Genomic DNA, 18,625 nt, shown 5'->3' with positions numbered 1-18,625 from the left:
TCTTTTCCACCCCCCCTCCTCTTTCCCGCCACAGCACAGATCAGATAGAATGTCACCTCTACAAACTGCCGCAAGCTAATTAGCTGTTAGCCTTGTTTGTGTTCTTGACTGATGACAGGATCATTTACTCTGGTCTCCAGCTGGCACTGTTTGTCGGAGCCATCTCATTAGCATGGCAAATTAGTCCCGCGCACTCAGGGTGCGCCCTCACCCGACGAGAAGTGACTGGAATGCAAAAACAATCTCAAAAGTGGAGGAAAATAACTGTTTTTTCCCCCTTTTCCCCCCTAGATTTCACATACAAGATGTGAAAGGTCAAGACTGCACCCATTTGGGAGGTTTTGCTGTTTGGAGGCAGATGTGGGAGTCATCTTTGCACATCAGAAATGACGAGGAAACCGACTTTTGATCATTAAAAAATAACATTAATTCCACTAAAAGCTGACCTTTGTTCCCAGTCCAGGAAGGGGTGAAACAAAAACCTATAAATATTAAAGAAAACAAACAGATTCAGCATATTAACAGGCTGTAGAGCAACTCTGCTTATCAATGCTGCTTCATAATCCTGCTAAGTGAGTTGATAAGGCTCTCTTGGTGTAAAACAATCTCTTTAATTTAATATCCTGTCGTCGGATTTTCCTCCTCCTCAGCAGGAAGTTATCGATCACCCCCAGACAGCTGCGTTCCCGCTGAAATCCGCAGGTGCATTAACGTCTTACAGCTCTGATTTCTTATTTGTCGGACTTTTCAGAATCCGTATAGTTGCAGGGGCCCCCAGAGCGAACAATAGATGATGGCGCCACTGGGGTTTTGTGTTTATGTTGTCGGAGGAGCAGCAGGTCTCCGTCTCACTCTCGTTTCTCTCTGTGTGTTTTACTCTCCTCCAAGTCAATCTGTGTGAAGCCGCCGCTATCTCCAGTTTCATTTGCCGACAGGTCTGGCAGCGGGGTGGAGACGGGGGAGCGGAGGAGCGAAGGCGGGGGAGCAGTAATGTAAGAAAATTGAAGGATTAGACGGCGAGCCTTCTTCCTGTCTGCCGCAACAGCGCACACACACACACACACACACACACACACACACACACACACACACACAATCTCTCTCTCTCTCCTTCTCTTCCTTCTCATACCTACATCCAGCTCTGAGAATATAATAACACAGCCTGACATTCTGACGGCCATTCATCACAGGCGCGCACACACACACACACGCCCACACACACACCTCTGGCTTTGCCTCCTTTTATCTTTCTGCAGCTTTGACCTGAACTTACTGCCTCTTACTTTGTCTTTCCTGCTTAAAAGCATGATTACGCGCTACTCCCGCTTCTCGGTCTCCCTCGCTGTCATTTTCAATTTCTTCCCTCGCCTCCCACCATAACCCTGCCTCTCTGACGCCTGCTTCTTGTCGTGTGGCGTGTGAACAATCCCAGCCTCAAAGTTCCAGTCGCGCCTACTTCCTGAACGTGACTAACGGTGCAGAGACACGCCAATGAGGCTACAAAAAGCAGTGAGGTAGGTGGTGGTGGTGTGTGTGTGTGTGTGTGTGTGTGTGTGTGTGTGTGTGTGTGTGTGTGTGTGTGTGTGTGTGTGTGGTTGGGGGAGTGAGCGAGAGACGAAGGAGGGTTTCTAAGTGTACATGGAGGGGTCTGAAAGGGCCTAAATGGATCTGCGATTGGACTCTCGGAGGTCGTCATCAGCCCAGATTGGAGGCCATTAGGGCCTATTTAAAAGAATTACATCCAGGATGCAATCAAAAACCCTGATAGGTAATCAATGGCAACTAGATCAGGGCACAATGGCAGTCCATGTGTCTCAATCAGCCACCATTCAGCAGGACAGAGAGAGCAGCGCACTGGCCAGAAAACGCAGCCACTCTTCAGGAGCACATAGATCAGCATACGCGTCCCGTACATCCATGAAGGCACGGGCGCATGCACAGACATGCTGCTGTGAAAGTGTAGAGTCACTGGAGCAGGAAATACACGCGTGCATGCACACAAACACACATACACACACGCAGAAATGACAATAAGATGATCTGCAGATGGCCGTGTTGCTCTGACCTGCTCTCAGGCAGTGATTTATCAGGAGGCACACAATGCCTCCAACACACCCCCAGAGCTTTAAAAAAAAAGAATTACCAGAGAGGGAGATGAGAGAGAGGGAGAGAGAGAGAGAGAGGAGGGGATGGAAGGATAGAGAGGGAGAGGGAGAGAGAGAGAGAGAGAGAGAGAGTGGGAGAGAGTGAGGAGAAAGGAGCAGGAAGAGTAATGAAAGCAAGGGAAGGAAGGAGGCTGTGGACAGACAGGTTGATTTATTAGACCTTCTATTTAACGGGCAACACACACACACACTCACACACATACAATCACACGTGTGTGTGTGCAGCAGAAATCAGTAAGAGGGATGAGCAACAAGAGCTTGGTAATGCTGCTCAATGATGCATATGGCATTTAGTTCAGTCTGAGTGCGTCTGTTTCTCCCACTGTGCAGCACACGACTGCCTGACAGGTGGACAAAGGGAGGACAGACAGACAGACAGACAGACAGACAGGCAGGCAGGCAGGCAGGCAGGCAGGCAGGCAGGCAGGCAGACAGACAGACAGACAGACAGACAGACAGACAGAGTGCCAAAGCCACAAATTGGGTCAATATGTCGGTCCATAAACAGAGCAGAACCCCCAAACGAGCCGCACACTGGGGGGTGAAATTAGCACCCACGTGTGAGGTGGAGAGACTCCAGGGTGTGTGCAAACACACACACACACACACACACACACACACACGTGCATATGCAAACAGAAGCAAGGGTGTGCAATAACTGGATTTATTACAGGGGCGCATATAAATGTAGAAACACATCTACCAATAGGAACAATAATAGTCCTGACATGATAAAACAGCGTCAGGAAGGGGATATGAAACTCCGCCAGCGCTCTGCAATAAGATTACAGGCCATCAGCCCCCAGTAGGTTTGCCAGTGGGAGTCCCCAGTATAATAAAATCAGATTAAAGGACAATCATATTTATTTCTAGTATATACAATATATCAAGGTTGCTCAGTAGCTCTTTGCGTGATAGGCTGTGAAAAGGCGAGTCTCTGTGTACTCTCCTTCCTCTAAGTTGACGCTGGGCCGTGTTTAATGAGCTTGAGGTGTGGAGGGGGCGGGGAAGTGGCGGGACACGCTAGCGAGGCTTATTGATTTATTGTTTTCCAGAGAAGTTTTTCTGCTTTTGTTATTGCCCGGCTGTCACCACTAATGTCATTCCGGAACCATTTTCAGGTGAATAAAAGTTGAGGGATCCGGCGCAAATATGCTCGGCAACCGGATGAGAGACGAGAAAATAAGGTGATTTAGAGGAGGTTAATGTGGCGTTAGCATAAACAGGGCTCCTGCTCCGGGAACGTTGTCAGTTTGTCCTAAATCAGGAGACGAACTGAATCAGAACCAATGGCAATCATTTGGATTTGTCCTTGTATCTCCGGACAGGAAACCAGTGTCCTTCTTCTCCTTCTTGCTCCTGTCATCACCCGACCAATCGCCACAGCTTTGAAAGTTCCCCAAAAGCTGCGGTCACATGTGCCAAATGTTTATCTTGACCTTTATGGAAGCAGAAAAGATCCTGTCCAGAGTTTCAGACGTATTTGTTTGACTTTTACATGTTTCCAGTTGAAATGCCAGAGTTCATGTGGCAAAGTTACAGAACAGAAAAAGCATGAAAAAGCAGGGACGCGGTCTATTCCAGAGGTGAAGAACACCCCAGCACTGTTCCAAAGGCCGTTTCTAAAGGAACAATGTTCTTGTTCTGAGGCCCCTGGACAGAAAAAATAAATCGCACAAGTGGACCCAAAACCAGAGTGAAAACCAAATTCTAAGACTGAGCAGGAAAATAAAAGGAACCTGTGAAAAGGAAGCGTCACCACACTGTTTACAGGGATCGTTTACACTAACTAATTATCACATTTGTGATAATTATAACTCCCATAAAATTCCATCATGTCAAGTTTATTCATTAATGGACTTTTTTTTTTAATTAGGATGCAATTCCAACAAAATACATATAACACCTTTTACGCACCTCCGCATGTGCAAGAGTTATGTTGCCTTATTTTAAGATAATAAATATGCATTTAATTTGTTAGTACAGCAGCTGGACCAGACCGTCAGGTGGGAACGCTGGTACAAACGTTAACATCGTCCAACTAGTTAAACTGGCTCAGCGTGGGCCAATATGTCACAGATGTGTGTGTGTGTGTGTGTGTTGTTTTATTCTCCATATCAGGTTACTGGAGCTGTGAAAGTGCCTCAAACATGAACAGAAAGTCGGAGACTCCTCAGACGCGTCCCCTCGTGTCCGCGTCCCCTTTCTTTGCCTAAATGCCACACAGTTATGAATGATTCCAGGTTTGGCAGCCTGAGACGGTTGGAGGTTGTTGAGATTGAGAGACTGCATGAGTGAGTACATAAGCGTGTGTGTGTGTGTGTGTGTGTGTGTGTGTGTGTGTGTGTGTGTGTGTGTGTGTGTGTGTGTGCGTGTGTACAATGTGTGAACAGACAAGTCATCTTATTTACCCACCTTTGTGTTTGGGGTGGCCATCGCCCGCCCGGCTAAATGCCATGCAAATGCTGCCGCTGCCGTCGGGCTGCCAATCACGCCGCTCTTGGCATTCAGAGCACGCCGCCGGAGCATTTACAGCCTGTGTGATCTTTACTAAATGAGAAATAACCCCGGCTTGTCCGGGACAGCCAGGGCGTTTAAACAACGCAGTCCTCGAATCCCCACCGGAAAAATGCAGCGAAGACATCGTATTATGTCAGAGGGATGATAAAGAAAACAAAAGGGGGTGGGGGAGAAATGGTGGTGGTGGTGGAGTGTGTGTGTGTGTGTGTGTGTGTGTGTGTGTGTGTGTGTGTGTGTGTGTGTGTGTGTGTGTGTGTGTGCGTGTCGCTCTCCCACAGTACAGCCTCATTATGATGATGTGATTTGCCAGAATGGCAGCGGCGGCCCTCGTCACTAATACCAGGTCCCCCGAGACGCCAAACAGCGCTTTATTAAACTTTATGAAAGGCTTAGCTGTCCAATTTATGAGTCTGACTGCTGAGGACGCGAGCGAGCGGCGACGCGGAGGAACGGCGGCGCCGCTCCAGATGAGATTAAACACGACCAGCAAAAGTTTTACCCCCGACAGCACTTTTTTTTCCCTTCTTCCTGTCACTTCATCCAGAAAAAGCAAACGCGGGACTTGACGTCAGACGAGACGCTAACGAAAATGTTTTCTTTGTCTCCCCTTTGCACGTTCCCAACATAGCTGAGACTTTGTTACATTATTGATATTAATCAATATAAATAGAAGGTGGGGCCAATACAGAACCCTGAGGAGCCCCTAAATTATACAGTGAGAGGCAATTTCAGAAAAGGCTAACCTGTTTAGAACCACGCAAAATAAAAAGATAGACAGTAAAGGACCTTCAGATGGAGCTACAACAAGAATACACGTTTATAAACGCAGATTTTAGTTTGGCTCCCCCGAATCAGAAATGACTCCACTGTCTGACGCTGATTCCACCGTGTGTGGCGAGTGTGAGTACCTGTTCTCTAATCCTCACCGCCGTGCACATGGTTGTGCACACGCTCGTGATTACACACAGAACAAAAAAAAAGCCCACAGCTGTGTTCACCTTGCTGAATCGTCTCCCCGCTGCCAAAAAAAGACCTCATTAAGTCCTGTGTCTTTGCCGACATTCTGTTATCACATGCTGACAGACACACACAGATAAATGTGTGTATTAAATATTCACTAAAGTGTTTATTTTGGCAGAAGGACAGATGGGCAAACACACACACACATGCACACACGCTAGTGCGCTCACACACTTGAACCTGATCCCTGGGCAGCAATTAGTCCTGCTCCGCCAGAGTTCCCTCTCTCATCTCACTTAGCTGCAGGTGCGAATTAATTTGGTTTCAATGCACCGAAACAGGTCTTGTATCATATAATAAACACTTCAGGGTCACACAGGGTGCGACCTTTGACCTCCTGCTATTTAACCTGGAATTTTGGAAAACCTAGAAGGATTTTCACTGAAATTACCTGGAGAAAAACTCCCCCTGGACTTTAATCTTTTCCTGAAAAAGGACTTTGTTGGATGTAGGACCGGATATAGTTTCCAGAATTTTCAGGTGCAGTGGAAATGCAAAACACACAAATTACCAGGATTTTTTTTTTTTTTTTTTTTTTTTTGCCTGGTAAATAAATTCCAGGTAATAATGCTTCCTAGAAAGACTCATTTCTATCACCTAGTACACAATTTAAACTAGCATGCACGTGTGCTACAGACAGCTAGCAGAAGGCTGGGCAGCCCGGCATTCCTCCAATTACTGCATCATGCTGAAGAAGCTCCTGTTTCCACCAGCACCAGTGCTGAGGGATCGGTGGTGGCAAGGCGACATCATAACACCGAACAGCACTCCGCCGCTAATGAATGACGAGGCTAATTGTGGGAACGGCTTGTTGCTCTTTGGTTCAGATAAATACTGCGACAAGTGAAGTGCTTTAATTATCCCCGGTGCGTTTGTGCCTGAGTGCCATCGCTGCCTAACACTCGATTCGCTTGCAGAATGAGACAAGCTAATTAAGGGTGATTTCCCCCGCTCCCCACTCATTAATAACACAACGGCAATTAAGAGGAGCTGCTAGAACATTGTGCATTTGATGCTAACAAGATTAACCTCGCGCAGCAACGGATTTAGAAGAGAGGAGGTAAAGAGTGTCAGAGGTTACAGGCAGCTGAAGGAGGAGGAATAAAAGGGAGACAAGGAGAGAGGAAAGAAAGGAAGTTAGAGGAGCAGATGATAAAAGGGAGAGCTTGTGCTTCTGATTCAGGCTGGAGGTTGATTTGGTTCCCTTGCATCTCACCAAGGTGGCGTTTAGAGGGGCCAGAGGATGTACTAGGCTGGGACAGAGGACGTACTAGGCTGGGACAGAGGACGTACTAGGCTAGGACAGAGGACACACATGCAGGCTAGGACTGAGGATGCACATGCAGGCTAGGACAGGGGACGTACTAGGCTAGGACAGAGGACACACATGCAGGCTAGGACTGAGGATGCACATGCAGGCTAGGACAGAGGACGCAGATGCAGGCTAGGACAGGGGACGTACTAGGCTAGGACAGAGGACACACATGCAGGCTAGGACTGAGGATGCACATGCAGGCTAGGACAGAGGACGCAGATGCAGGCTAGGACAGGGGATGTACTAGGCTAGGACAGAGGACGCACATGCAGGCTAGGAGAGAGGACACACATGCAGGCTAGAACTGAGGATGCACATGCAGGCTAGGACAGAGGATGCACATGCAGGCTAGGACAGAGGATGCAGTCACAGGCTAGGAGAGAGGACACAGGAGGGAGGAGGGACCCAAAGTGCGCCCGCTAATCTGCTCTATTTCATTCTCTTACATCAACACGTGTGAATACAATCCACTTACTTCCTGTTATTGGAGTTTTATGGTCATGGAAACCAGTGACCACCGAACCGGGAGTGTAGTGGAGGCTGACGCATCTCAGAAGCCTGAGCATGACGACACAGAGGCTTAAGAGGTCATGGATCCATGAGGAATTCAGGTGCATCAGAAACCTTCTACACAGGTGGAACTGCAGATAGGAGCAGTCAAACAGCTGAAATGATCAACAAACAAACAGGAGCGGCTCAGAGAACCAGACGTCACACATGAGTTCTGCTCTATATGATGTTACGGCTGCAGAGGAGCCTCACACACACCGAGGAGGGTGTGTGTGAGTGTGTGTGTGTGTGTGTGTGTGTGTGGGGAGCTCTTGACAGGAGCCTCAATCACAGCTCTAAAGCCTGCCTCTGCATGCTCTGCCTCTGCCGCCCTCCTTGTGTGTGGAATAATCTCCACTGCAGGATGTAGAGGAGCCCTTTGATATTGTCTTCCCGGCCTTTTTCATTATCGCCGTCTTACCGCAGCCCGCCGCTGGTATTACCATGACATTAGTGGGCTCGCCGGGACCAGAATCGGCGCACAATCCCCTCACAACCTCCCGTCCCCACCGGAGCCCCGCTCGCACCTCAAAGCCCCTCCGCTTTCTCCTCATCTCTCTTTTTTTACCCCACTTGGAGGCGGATGTGCAGCTGGGTCGTGCTCGTTCCCTTCACCTGACGGCGACTAACATTCGGATATTTGGTGCCTTTTTCCCCCCTCATCCGGACAACTTTTTGTTCAATAAATCTAACGGGCAGAGGCGACTCGCGTCCACGGCAAATACGAGATGAGGCCACGTCTTATTGTGCCGACGCCAAAGTAATACCTGACTCGGGCTCGGACAGAATATTTCTACCACACAGAACACACAGGCCCCGGCAGCAGGCCCAACACACTGCGGCCCCCGGGAGCCACGGTACACAGCAGCATTCACCCTGCGTCCCCAGCTCTCAGTATTGATATTTGCTAACAGCCAAAATTACTTTTTTGGGGTGGACTCATCCGGGATGTTATATAAAATAATAACTCACGGATCAACTTTGCTTTGTGTTTCATTATTGTTCAAAATGAAACTTTAAAAAAAAAAGAAGAAGAAAGAAAGCACTTCCCCGCACGCTTAAACTAGGAAGAGAGCCGCACACGTGCTTTAAAGCTACAGAAGAATCCGAATCCGGTTTGTTTCGCCAAGTACGTGCACGCGTACGACGAGCTTAACCCTCAACATCTATACATACAGAGAATCTGAGGACACTGAGGATGACAACAACAGTGCAAAAACAAACACTACACACAATAAAAAATATAATTAAATTAACTTATTTAGATAATGTGACCGCTGGATTAAACTGTGTTGAGGGTGATGTAGTGCAAATACCATAAATAATGTATAGAATAGAAACATAAGTGTTTTATATATACACAATATGAATTGTGTGACAGACTCGGGTCGGAGGCCTGAGGGAGGAGGTGTCTGTGTCCGGCTGTGCTGGCATGGAGTATTAATCGCATGTTAATAGCAATGTAATAAACGTCTGCTCCGGTTTTCTGGTGAACGCTGCCACCTAGCGCTCATTCACAGGAATACACTTTTCTGGTGTCTGTTGGTCACCTGTGGCTGAAGCTTCAGTTGTTTTGCTCCCCTCACAGGTGAATTACTTTAGTTTGGATGAAGTTTGAGTTATTTCTTTCAATTTTTAAAAACAATTGTGGGACAAAAATAATCTTAAATGTGTGCAGGAGATTCAATTTCATCATCTTGGATCTGGTAAATATGCTCATCAGACCTCTGATTTCTACTTCAGAATAAAACATATTTCACTGACCACACAGGAAACTGTAAAAGGATTTTCCATGTTAGATTTACTGGGATTACTCCACTACACAGTGTGGAAAAAATACTGTTAGAGAACAAATTTAGTGTGACAGTAATTCTATTGTTTTTTTAAAAATGAAACATTAGCTCATCAGTAATAGTTAACGGGGTTTTAGAAACTCTCAGATCCAACAAGGAGCTGGACATTTAACAAAACTACAGCGATGGAAGGCCACTTGGTGACAGCAGCGTCTGCAGCTCATTGGTGCTCCTTCTGGAACTCCTTCATGAAGTCGGCCAGAGCTTCGGCCTCCTCCACGGTCACCGCGTTGTACAGAGACGCGCGCATTCCTCCCACTGACCTGCAGGGGGAGACAAACCGCCACGTCTGAGCTGCAGCTCCTCTGTTTAGGACCCAGTATTAGATAAATGCAGACAGGAGAGGACTGTCCCACCTGTGTCCCTTCAGTGATATCATCCCACGCTTGGAAGCTCTGTCCAGAAACTTCTTCTCCAGTCCCTCATCCCCCTCTTTCTTCCCTACCCGGAAGGGCACGTTCATGCGGCTCCGACAGGCCTCCTCTACAGGGCACCTGGGGAAACCCGGCGTTTTCTGCTGATTATTTTAATCTGTTTCGCCACGGCAACCACTGCTCCGGTCTAAAGTAAAGAACAATTCATTTACTCTGCACATTTAAGCCTAACTTACACATAAAAACCATTGGAGGCGTTGATGATGTCATAAATGGTGCTGGACTTCTTCCTGTTGAGTGTTTCCATGGCAGCGCTGCCACCGCTGTTCTTGATCCACTCCATAACCAGACCCATGATGTAGATGCTGAATCACACACACACCCGCACACACACACACACCCAGAGTGTTAAAGATGTCTGTCCCATGGTGAAAACCAACAGGCGGCGGTCTACCTGAAGCAGGGGGGCGTGTTGTACATGGAGTTATTCTCCACCTGCACCTTGTAGTCCAGGACAATGGGACACTCTTTCAGGGCGTGGCCTATCAAGTCCTCGCGGACAATAACCACGGTTACGCCGGCGCAGCCAACGTTCTTCTGAGCACCGGCGTAAATCAGCCCAAACTGCAGGATAGAAGGAGAACGACGCGTTGAACAGGAGGGGACTAGTTTAGGTTTGCCCCAGTTAGCTAACGTTAGCCACCATCAGATCGATTCGAAATCATCTTTATTTATGTGGCAACGGTCACAATTAAAAACGTCTGAAGGCGCTTTACAGAATGCCAGCCTGAGCCCTAACAAGCAATAGTGGCAAGGAAAAACTCCCCTTTAACAGGAAGAAACCTTGAGCAGGACCAGGCTCTCAGGCCAGGATAACATTAGCTGTTGTTCACCTGCAAATGCTAAGATTGTGGGATGGTTTCATCCCTCCTCACCTTTGAGACATCAACAGGCCGGGACAGGAAATTGGAGGACATGTCGCTCACAAGGACGACTCCATTCGTTTCGGGCACGAAGTTGAACTCCACGCCGTGCACGGTCTCGTTGCAGCAGTAGTACACGTAGGAGGCGGAGGGGTTCAGGTTCCAGGAGCTGGAGTCGGGGATTTCTGTAGGAGACGAGGACAGAATAAGATCCAAAGGCTGCGGCGGGGAGCCCAGATCCTGATCAGACAACCATGTGGAAAAGGCTGCTCAAATTCCAGAGGCTTTTCCCTCGGCCGCCTCTATTGTCTGTTATTACGCAACAGCGGGAGCGCAGCCAGGTTCTGCTGCAGGCCGCCAGAGCTCCTGGACACACACTCACTGGTGTAGGAGTCCAGCTTCGGGTGGACAACGTTGACTTTTCCGTATTTCTCGGCCTCTTTGGCCGCCTTGGCCGACCACGTGCCGGTGACCAGGTAGTCGGCGCACCTGCCCTCTTTCAGGCCAATCAGGTTGAGAGGAACGCCGCTGAACTGCCCCGACCCCCCACCCTGCAGGAACATCACCTGGTAGTTGTCGGGGATATTTCTGAGGGGACAAACTGTCTTCAAGGGTTGGCAAAAATACAGAGGAACACATGTTCTAACATGGATGTAAAGGTATCTGGAAGCAGGAGGAGGAGCAGGAGGAGGAGCAGGAGGAGGAGCAGGAGGGTAAGGAGGAGGGTGAGGAGGAGGAGGGTGAGGAGCAGGAGGAGGAGGGTGAGGAGCAGGAGGGTGAGGAGCAGGAGGAGCAGAAGGAGGAGCAGGAGGAGGAAGAAGAGGGTGAGGAGCAGGAGGAGCAGGAGGAGGAGGGTGAGGAAGAGGGTGAGGAGCAGGAGGAGGAGCAGGAGAAGGAGGGTGAGGAAGAGGGTGAGGAGCAGGAGGAGAAGGAGGAGGAGCAGGAGGAGGAGGGTGAGGAGGAGGAGGGTGAGGAGCAGGAGGAGGAAGGTGAGGAGCAGGAGGGTGAGGAGCAGGAGGAGGAGGGTGAGGAGCAGGAGGAGGAGCAGGAGGAAGAAGAGGGTGAGGAGCAGGAGGAGGAGCAGGAGGAGGAGGGTGAGGAAGAGGGTGAGGAGGAGGAGCAGGAGGAGGAGCAGGAGGAGGAGGGTGAGGAAAAGGGTGAGGAGCAGGAGAAGGAAGAGGAGCAGGAGGAGGAGCAGGAGGGTGAGGAGAAGGAGGAGGAGCAGGAGGAGGAGCAGGAGGGTGAGGAGCAGGAGGAGGGTGAGGAGCAGGAGGAGGAGCAGGAGGGTGAGGAGGAAAAGCAGGAGGAGGAAGAGGAGCAAAAGGAGGGTGAGGAGCAGGAGGAGCAAGAGCAGGAGCAGGAGGAGCAGCAGGAGGAGAAGGAGGGTGAAGAGCAGCAGGAGCAGCAGGAGCAGCAGGAGGAGGAGGAGCAGGAGGAGCTCACAGCAGCTCTCTCAGCAGACTCTTGGTTCTGTTCAGGATGTTGTTGAAGTCGGACGATCGGTGACTCATCTCTAGTTGAGAGAGACAAAGATCAGAGCGTCAGCAAACCTGACACTGAAGTAAAAACAAACTGGGTGGATGAAGCTGTGTCCAGACTCGCTCTGTTGCCCGTGGCAACGCCTGAGGGTGATCATCACAAACAGCCTCGTCAGAGTTGGCTGAGCCCGGACTCACCCAGGACGCTGATGCCGGTGTCGCTGTACGTCAGAAGCTCCTTCTGTGCTTGGAGCAGCACCTGGAAGAGGATCCAGCAGATCGGTGATGGAAGATCTGACACGTTCATAAACCGATCACTTCTGTCCCCTGATCTCCCTCCGGAGATTAAAGAGCTGGGATGGACAAACTCAGCAGGCACCGAATTATTACCGAAAACGCACCAATCTGGCACTAAATTCACAGATAACGACGACAGAGCTGGAACTCCAGATGTCCACAGGTGCGCGTGCTAACTTAGGACCGAACAGTCGCGAGGCAGCGCACTGCAGATAAAAGTTTTGCATGTTCGAATAATTGTTTTAACACAACCTGACATAGCTGCGCTTTGCAAACGTGCACGAAGAGGAGCGTCGTGTTTATTGTGCGTTGTGGAGGATGTTGGCGCTCCGCCGCCTCAATGGAGGCTGACGCAATCCGGCTCAGGATTATCAGCAAAACATCAAACGGCCTGCGGCGTGCACGACTGCGCGCCGCTGTCAGGTGATGCGAGCGGCGGCTCGGTCGTGATTACGGAAGATGACGATCGGATTGCTCTTTTTTTTAAAAATCGGCAGCTTGTCGAGTCTGCAGCGTGCATCTGCGCGTCATGTAACGTTTCTCCTTCCGGTTCTTTACTCGCGTGGACTCTTTGTACTTTGATTTCGCAGCAGCCAAAACGGGAGGGTCGACACTTACGGGTTGGGGGAGTTTTGCGGGTCCGGCACCAAAGTTGATGACTTGTTTCTGCTCCATGTTGAAATCTCAGATGGTCCCTGTGCGCGAGTGCTCGGCTGAGTTTCTGCTCTCCTGCACACGTCGGAGATGCTGATTGTCTAACTGTGAGAGGATGCGTTCTCTAAACCTCGGATTTCTCCCCTTTGATTAGCGTAGTGGCGGTATCAGATATAACGCTAGAATGTGGGCCTAATAAAATAATTGTACTATCGATTGTTTTATTTACTTTTATGCTGTAACATTTTGTGAATAACGATTGGCTTTACGCTCTGTTCAATGACACGTGGATCAAACGCGCCCAGCGACGCGACGTAACCGCTGTTACACGTTTGAGGGGGAAATATTCCCGTTGTTGCCTGAATGCCTCACGGAGAGAACAAGAATTCCCAGTCGGCCATTGCGCCGAATGGTGTCACGTGTCTGTTCATTTACGTTGAAAATGACGTGAGACAATTTGGACACTGGAAATTAATTTAGCTTTATTAATTTCTTTATCTTATAGTCCACATTTTCTCTAATGAAATAGGCTGATGGTATTAGAATAACTAAAATGCTGCCGGGTTAAATAGACTCCTAAAGTTTCAGAAACGCTGTGTCACAACTTTAATTGACTCAAAGAGTCCACCTGCTATCTCTGGTTTTATCAGCAATCAATGCATTGACAAGGTCCAAGAATGGACAAATGTCATCACCATCATTGGTACCTGGAGGTGTGCGCATTACGTCCATTCAACAACTCTTAAGGTCTTTATCTTATATGTGTGATTTATTGGATGTGTGCTTATGTTTGCTTGGGCCTGTTGCCACAGTGACCGACTCCACAACACCTGGAATATTTTAAAACTAATTCCACTGTTGTAGCTTCCCTCTACTGCTTGACATCCAGTGAAGTCCACCAGTCAGGTTAAATTGGAAAATGAGACGATAATTCCGTTTCTGCAGCTCGTGAGAATCACAAGATGTCGATGGGGTGACTTAAGTGGAGAAGAAAGAGCCTTTAGGAGGCGGCTGGAAGCTTCATCTATGGCGTCTCTGCTCCTGATGCTCCTTCCACCACGCTTTGGACGATGGCACATAAACCAGTGACAGCAGTGCAACTTTACTCATTTTTATTAAATATGTACACTGGCATATTACACCGATTCATTTTGACAGCACATAATCTGTACAAAGCCTGAGCTTTGATCAAACATAAATCCTCTCTGTGCCGGAGCAAAGGCTATGAAAGGGACACGTGATCGGAGCGTCTCGGTCTGTGCGTTTCTTTGTTGTGCGTTCGCGGTTCATAAGATATACATTTCTTATATTTACACATGGAGATAAATATTTAGTCACTCAGAAAGCAGGTTAAAAAGGCTCTACTGGCATGGGACACCAGGTGAAAGTGAGGGGTTTGAACAAAGTCTCACAAGTTCAATCCTGGACCTTTAAATATCAATGTGATCAATTTGTAGCTTCAGTGTGTTCTTGGTCAGGTTGCCATTTTTGCCCGCATAAACTGATGAAATATGCCTGAAATGTGCATCTACGTTAAAGAGGCGTAGATCTGAAACAAACACGTTTGCATCTGAGGTCCTTTGTGCCCACTAGCAGGAAGAAGTGATTGGAGGTCTGTGAGGCTAATAATCAATGTTAGCGTGGTCTGCGCTACACTGCTAATAATGAAGTGGTCTGCAGGAGGGGCAGTGGTGGAGATGCAGGCACACCCAGATGATCAGATGCCTCCTTCATCCAGCACCCTCAGCAATGTCCGGTCCTTTCTGTCAAGGTTTGTTCCACAGGCTCATACGCTGAAGCTCTCGCCGCAGCCGCACATTCCCTTGATGTTGGGATTGTTGAATATGAACTCGCTGTTTAGCTTCGTCTCTACAAAGTCCATCTCGGTGCCGAGAAGGGTCAGCTGAGCTTTCTTCTCAATGAACACCCTCACACCTAGGAGACAGAAACACCAGTCATCCCTGCTGTATTGCACCATGTTTGCTAAATTAACGGATATTTTGCTCTATCTGCCCGAGGTCAGGAATCTAGCACGACCTCTGAGGCAACAGGTCAGATCTATATGGCTCTGACTTCATCGAATACATCTGCTCCTTTCAATCAAATCAAAGTAATAACATCGTAGTCCTTTGTCCAACTTAAGTCTCCTTCCACAAAGGCAGAGCCATTATCTTACCATCCTGCAGGACTTCTTCATCAGACTTTAGCTTCTCCTTGGTGTAGTCTAGCGTGTACGTGAGGCCATTACAGCCACGCGTTTTCACTCCAACCTTCAAACCAATCTGCAAAAGGCCAGTGGGACATGACTCGGTGAGATTTCATCTACTGTCAGACATGGATCTATGTGTGACCAAAGATGTGCAGCATAATCAAAAAGGTAAAACAGTTTCCTGAGCATGGAAGGCGACATGATCCTCTTCCTGCCCTTGTTAGATGATCCTCTTTACTTACATATTCAGGCTTGTCCTCCAACAGCAACCTGATTCTGTTCACAGCTGATGGAGTCTAAAGAAAAGACAGCAGAAACCAGATGGTTAGTCGTTCATCATATTGTCAGTTTTGTATTTTCCAGTGTTAAGACACAGATATAAAACCACAGAAGTACGAAGGCTAGCTGAATTAGCCAGGAGATGCTAACCCCGGAAAGCTAATGTCCTCATCAGCATTAGGAAGACTTGTCGGTAAATCCTACACAGAATATTTAGACGTTTAGTTTAACCCGTGAAAATGTGGATAATGACCTTTCTGAAGGAGAGAATTAAGACTACTTTAAGTCAGCACACAAGCTTTATCAGGGCTTTGCCCCGTTTAAATGCATTATCTTACCACAACACTGACAGAAACGCCGATCCCGGGTACCGCACCCATAACAAGAGGCTATTATGAGAGAGCTCACAGCACATTTGCAGAGAAGCCGTTGACATTTCGCGAATGTCACTAAGCAAGTAAGCAAGTCCCCATCCGGGAGGACAAACTTCTGAGAATTCAATTCCGTTTGTGCAGCGCAAAGTTTTTGTAAATCTAAAGTCATCGCCTTCTAATTGTCGATGGCGTTAAAAGAATGTTCTGCATAACTTGTTTCGGGGTGTTGTGACGCGAATCGTCATGTTATAGACAGAATAACACCACCATCGGGGAGGCAGTTTTCCAGAAAACCCAGGCTACCTGCGGGGTTAGCAAATTAGCCTTAGCTAAGTGGATCACGTAACAGTGCGTCAGCTCACTCCACGGCACTTTCTGCGTTCACGTTGCGGTAAAACAACACAGTTTACACGCGTTTATAATGTCCGACAGTATTTTACCAGTGTCAGCGCCGCTCTTGTAGCTATTATCTTCCTTTTGCTGACCGCTCGGACGGTCGCTCGCATCATGGAGGCAGACATGTTGACGTCGGATAAGATTCAAAACATTGTACTGCGCGGAAGTGTAGGAAAAAGGCTCCCGCCCCCAGCAGTGCGTTCTGGTCAATGATTAGTCGAACTACTGATGGACAGGCGTCTAAGCCAATCACCTCACGGATAAACAACTTGCGTAATAGACATGCTATAAAAAAATGAAAGTCATTAAAGCCAGTTCTGCCCTACACTGACACCTAGTGGCGACAGATACAACTGCGCCACAACTGTAACTAGGCCTTATTCTATCAGATTATATCTAAAGAAAATTCCTTTTTTTTTTTAAAGGAGTGACCAGGATTGGTACATTCTGTCTGTAGCTAGACACTCACAATTAAATAAGCAAAAATGCAATTGGGTTGTTGAATTTTACTGCATATTTATATCGGGTGGCTTTAATGCAAATCACTTAAGAGATTTAATGTTTGAGCTTGCTGAGTATGACGTTTCCTTGATCTGATTTGGGGATAGAAGGAAAAGACACAGCAGGATTTAATATCAATTTAATGAATTCCCTACAACACAAAACAGACTGCAAGCCAACATTTCTCAGAAGAACTGGTGATTCCTAACAACAAAACATTTATGTCAACCAAAACACTTTTATATTGAGTCAGCATTCTTAGTACTCCACGGTACCTCGAGGGTAAGTGCCTTCAAACCACACTGACGAGTAAAGATGAGTGGAAAAGTCATCTGCATGAAGTGGTGATCGGGTGTTTCACTCCATCCACCTGCCTCGGCAACATTGAGTCTTTTCTGTTGGGTCTTTGGGTCTTTTCTTTTCTGTTAAAGGGGTTTTCAGAGGCTCATACGTAGAAGCTCTCGCCGCAGCCGCACATTCCCTTGATGTTGGGATTATTAAATATGAACTCGCTGGACAGCTTTGTCTCTGTAAAGTGCATCACGGTCCCAAGAAGGGTCAGCTGAGCTTTCCTGTCGATGAACACCCTCACACCTACGAGACACAAACACCATCATGCCTGCCGCAGCACCATTTTCCCCCACATGTTGCTCTATTTGGCCGAGGTCGGGTATCTGACGTGACCTCCGAGGAAACCCAGTTCCCAGCTGAAAACGCATCACTGCCTTTGATTCCCTTCCCACGTCAAACTTTAATCTCCCCGTCCACAAAGGCAGAGCCATTATCTTACCATCCTGCAGGACTTCTTCATCAGACTTTAGTTTCTCCTTGGTGTAGTCTAGCGTGTACGTGAGGCCATTACAGCCACGCATTTTCACTCCAACCTTTAAACCAATCTGCAGAAGGCCAGTGGGACATGACAGAACATTTCCTATGATAGACATGGTCCTGTGCATGTGTGTGCACTCAAAGATGTGCAGCATAATTAAAAAGGTAAGCTCATTTCCTAAGTATTAAAGGGGACATGAGCCTCTTTCATTATCCTTTCTCTTTACTTACATATTCAGGCTTTTCCTCCAAAAGCAACCTGATTTTGTTCACAGCTGATGGAGTCTAAAGAAAAGACAACAGAAACTAGATGATTATTAGTTAATGCACCTCCGATTTAAACAGACAATATACAGTATATTTCCTATTGTTCACCCAGTAGGAAGACTCAGATGTGAAGACATTACAAACCCCAAGATAAACTGAATTCCCAGTAGTTCTCCGGGTATAACCTACCAATGTCAGAGGTGCTCTTGGAGGTCTGACGTTGCTTTTGCTGGAGGATCGAACCACGGAGAAAGACAAACTGTCGTCGGATAGATTCAAAATATTGCCCTGCACACGTGCGCCCGCCCCCAGGAATGCGTTCCGTTCTCCGATTGGTCGAGCCGCTGATGGACAGGCGCGTAAGCCAATCAGCTCACGAATAAACAACCGGGCAAACATGGCCGTGTTGAACGCTCGTACACCTCGACGTGTGTAGCAAATAGTTTAAAAGTAGCAAAGTTCTTTGATTTGTGTGACGTCTGTATATTTAAGTCGATTGCAAATGTGATTAAGAGTTTCTCGTTTGGAGTTAAATAAATCACATGCCTTTGATGCTGTTACGTCACGTAAAATAGCAAAGATTAAAGCCGGTCAAGATCAAAACTAACTTTCTATACAGTGAA

The 18,625-nt window shown here is 47.8% G+C and overlaps 3 protein-coding genes across 4 annotated transcripts; all 3 read right to left on the bottom strand.

Moving 5' to 3' along the window:
• Positions 1-9,350: 9,350 nt before the first annotated feature.
• On the bottom strand, positions 9,351-13,414 carry psat1 (phosphoserine aminotransferase 1). The gene is made up of 9 exons (XM_003978325.3): positions 13,113-13,414; positions 12,396-12,456; positions 12,163-12,232; positions 11,102-11,307; positions 10,732-10,904; positions 10,251-10,420; positions 10,033-10,161; positions 9,779-9,916; positions 9,351-9,685 (listed from the first exon to the last, which is right to left on the bottom strand). Exons 1-9 carry the CDS (start codon positions 13,167-13,169, stop codon positions 9,583-9,585), a joined length of 1,107 nt encoding a protein of 368 aa, XP_003978374.1. The 5' UTR covers positions 13,170-13,414; the 3' UTR covers positions 9,351-9,582.
• An 831-nt stretch (positions 13,415-14,245) lies between these two features.
• LOC101076322 (iron-sulfur cluster assembly 1 homolog, mitochondrial) lies at positions 14,246-16,606 on the bottom strand. 2 transcript variants are annotated; one of them, XM_003978324.3, is made up of 4 exons: positions 16,451-16,606; positions 15,600-15,653; positions 15,325-15,430; positions 14,246-15,083 (listed from the first exon to the last, which is right to left on the bottom strand). In XM_003978324.3, the coding sequence occupies exons 1-4, from the start codon at positions 16,529-16,531 to the stop codon at positions 14,935-14,937; spliced, it is 390 nt and encodes a 129-aa protein (XP_003978373.3). In that variant the 5' UTR covers positions 16,532-16,606; the 3' UTR covers positions 14,246-14,934. The 2 variants fall into 2 exon arrangements, with proteins under 2 accessions (XP_003978373.3, XP_029685772.1); XM_029829912.1 differs by lacking the exon at positions 16,451-16,606 and adding an exon at positions 15,975-16,339.
• Positions 16,607-17,030: 424 nt separating this feature from the next.
• On the bottom strand, positions 17,031-18,509 carry LOC101078354 (iron-sulfur cluster assembly 1 homolog, mitochondrial-like). Its single transcript, XM_011619653.2, has 4 exons — positions 18,192-18,509; positions 17,967-18,020; positions 17,698-17,803; positions 17,031-17,501 (listed from the first exon to the last, which is right to left on the bottom strand). The coding sequence occupies exons 1-4, from the start codon at positions 18,399-18,401 to the stop codon at positions 17,353-17,355; spliced, it is 519 nt and encodes a 172-aa protein (XP_011617955.1). The 5' UTR covers positions 18,402-18,509; the 3' UTR covers positions 17,031-17,352.
• Between the last annotated feature and the right edge of the window lie 116 nt (positions 18,510-18,625).

Source organism: Takifugu rubripes, chromosome 21 (genome assembly GCF_901000725.2).
Source record: "Takifugu rubripes chromosome 21, fTakRub1.2, whole genome shotgun sequence".
Taxonomy (NCBI): domain Eukaryota; kingdom Metazoa; phylum Chordata; class Actinopteri; order Tetraodontiformes; family Tetraodontidae; genus Takifugu; species Takifugu rubripes.
The sequence above is the reverse complement of the archived record's forward strand: the minus strand, read 5'-3'. Positions and strand labels throughout refer to the sequence as shown.

Coding starts and splice junctions, on each gene's coding strand:
- LOC101078354 (XM_011619653.2), bottom strand. CDS start 18,401: ATGTTTGCCCGGTTGTTTATTCGTGAGCTGATTGGCTTACGCGCCTGT. Junction 18,021..18,191: donor CAAGAGCACCTCTGACATTG/GTAGGTTATACC, acceptor TCTTTTCTTTAG/ACTCCATCAGCTGTGAACAA. Junction 17,804..17,966: donor TGGAGGAAAAGCCTGAATAT/GTAAGTAAAGAG, acceptor GGCCTTCTGCAG/ATTGGTTTAAAGGTTGGAGT.
- LOC101076322 (XM_003978324.3), bottom strand. CDS start 16,531: ATGTCTGCCTCCATGATGCGAGCGACCGTCCGAGCGGTCAGCAAAAGG. Junction 15,654..16,450: donor CAAGAGCGGCGCTGACACTG/GTAAAATACTGT, acceptor TCTTTTCTTTAG/ACTCCATCAGCTGTGAACAG. Junction 15,431..15,599: donor TGGAGGACAAGCCTGAATAT/GTAAGTAAAGAG, acceptor GGCCTTTTGCAG/ATTGGTTTGAAGGTTGGAGT.
- psat1 (XM_003978325.3), bottom strand. CDS start 13,169: ATGGAGCAGAAACAAGTCATCAACTTTGGTGCCGGACCCGCAAAACTC. Junction 12,457..13,112: donor CCGCAAAACTCCCCCAACCC/GTAAGTGTCGAC, acceptor ATCCTCTTCCAG/GTGCTGCTCCAAGCACAGAA. Junction 9,917..10,032: donor GCCTCCAATGGTTTTTATGT/GTAAGTTAGGCT, acceptor GGGTTTCCCCAG/GTGCCCTGTAGAGGAGGCCT.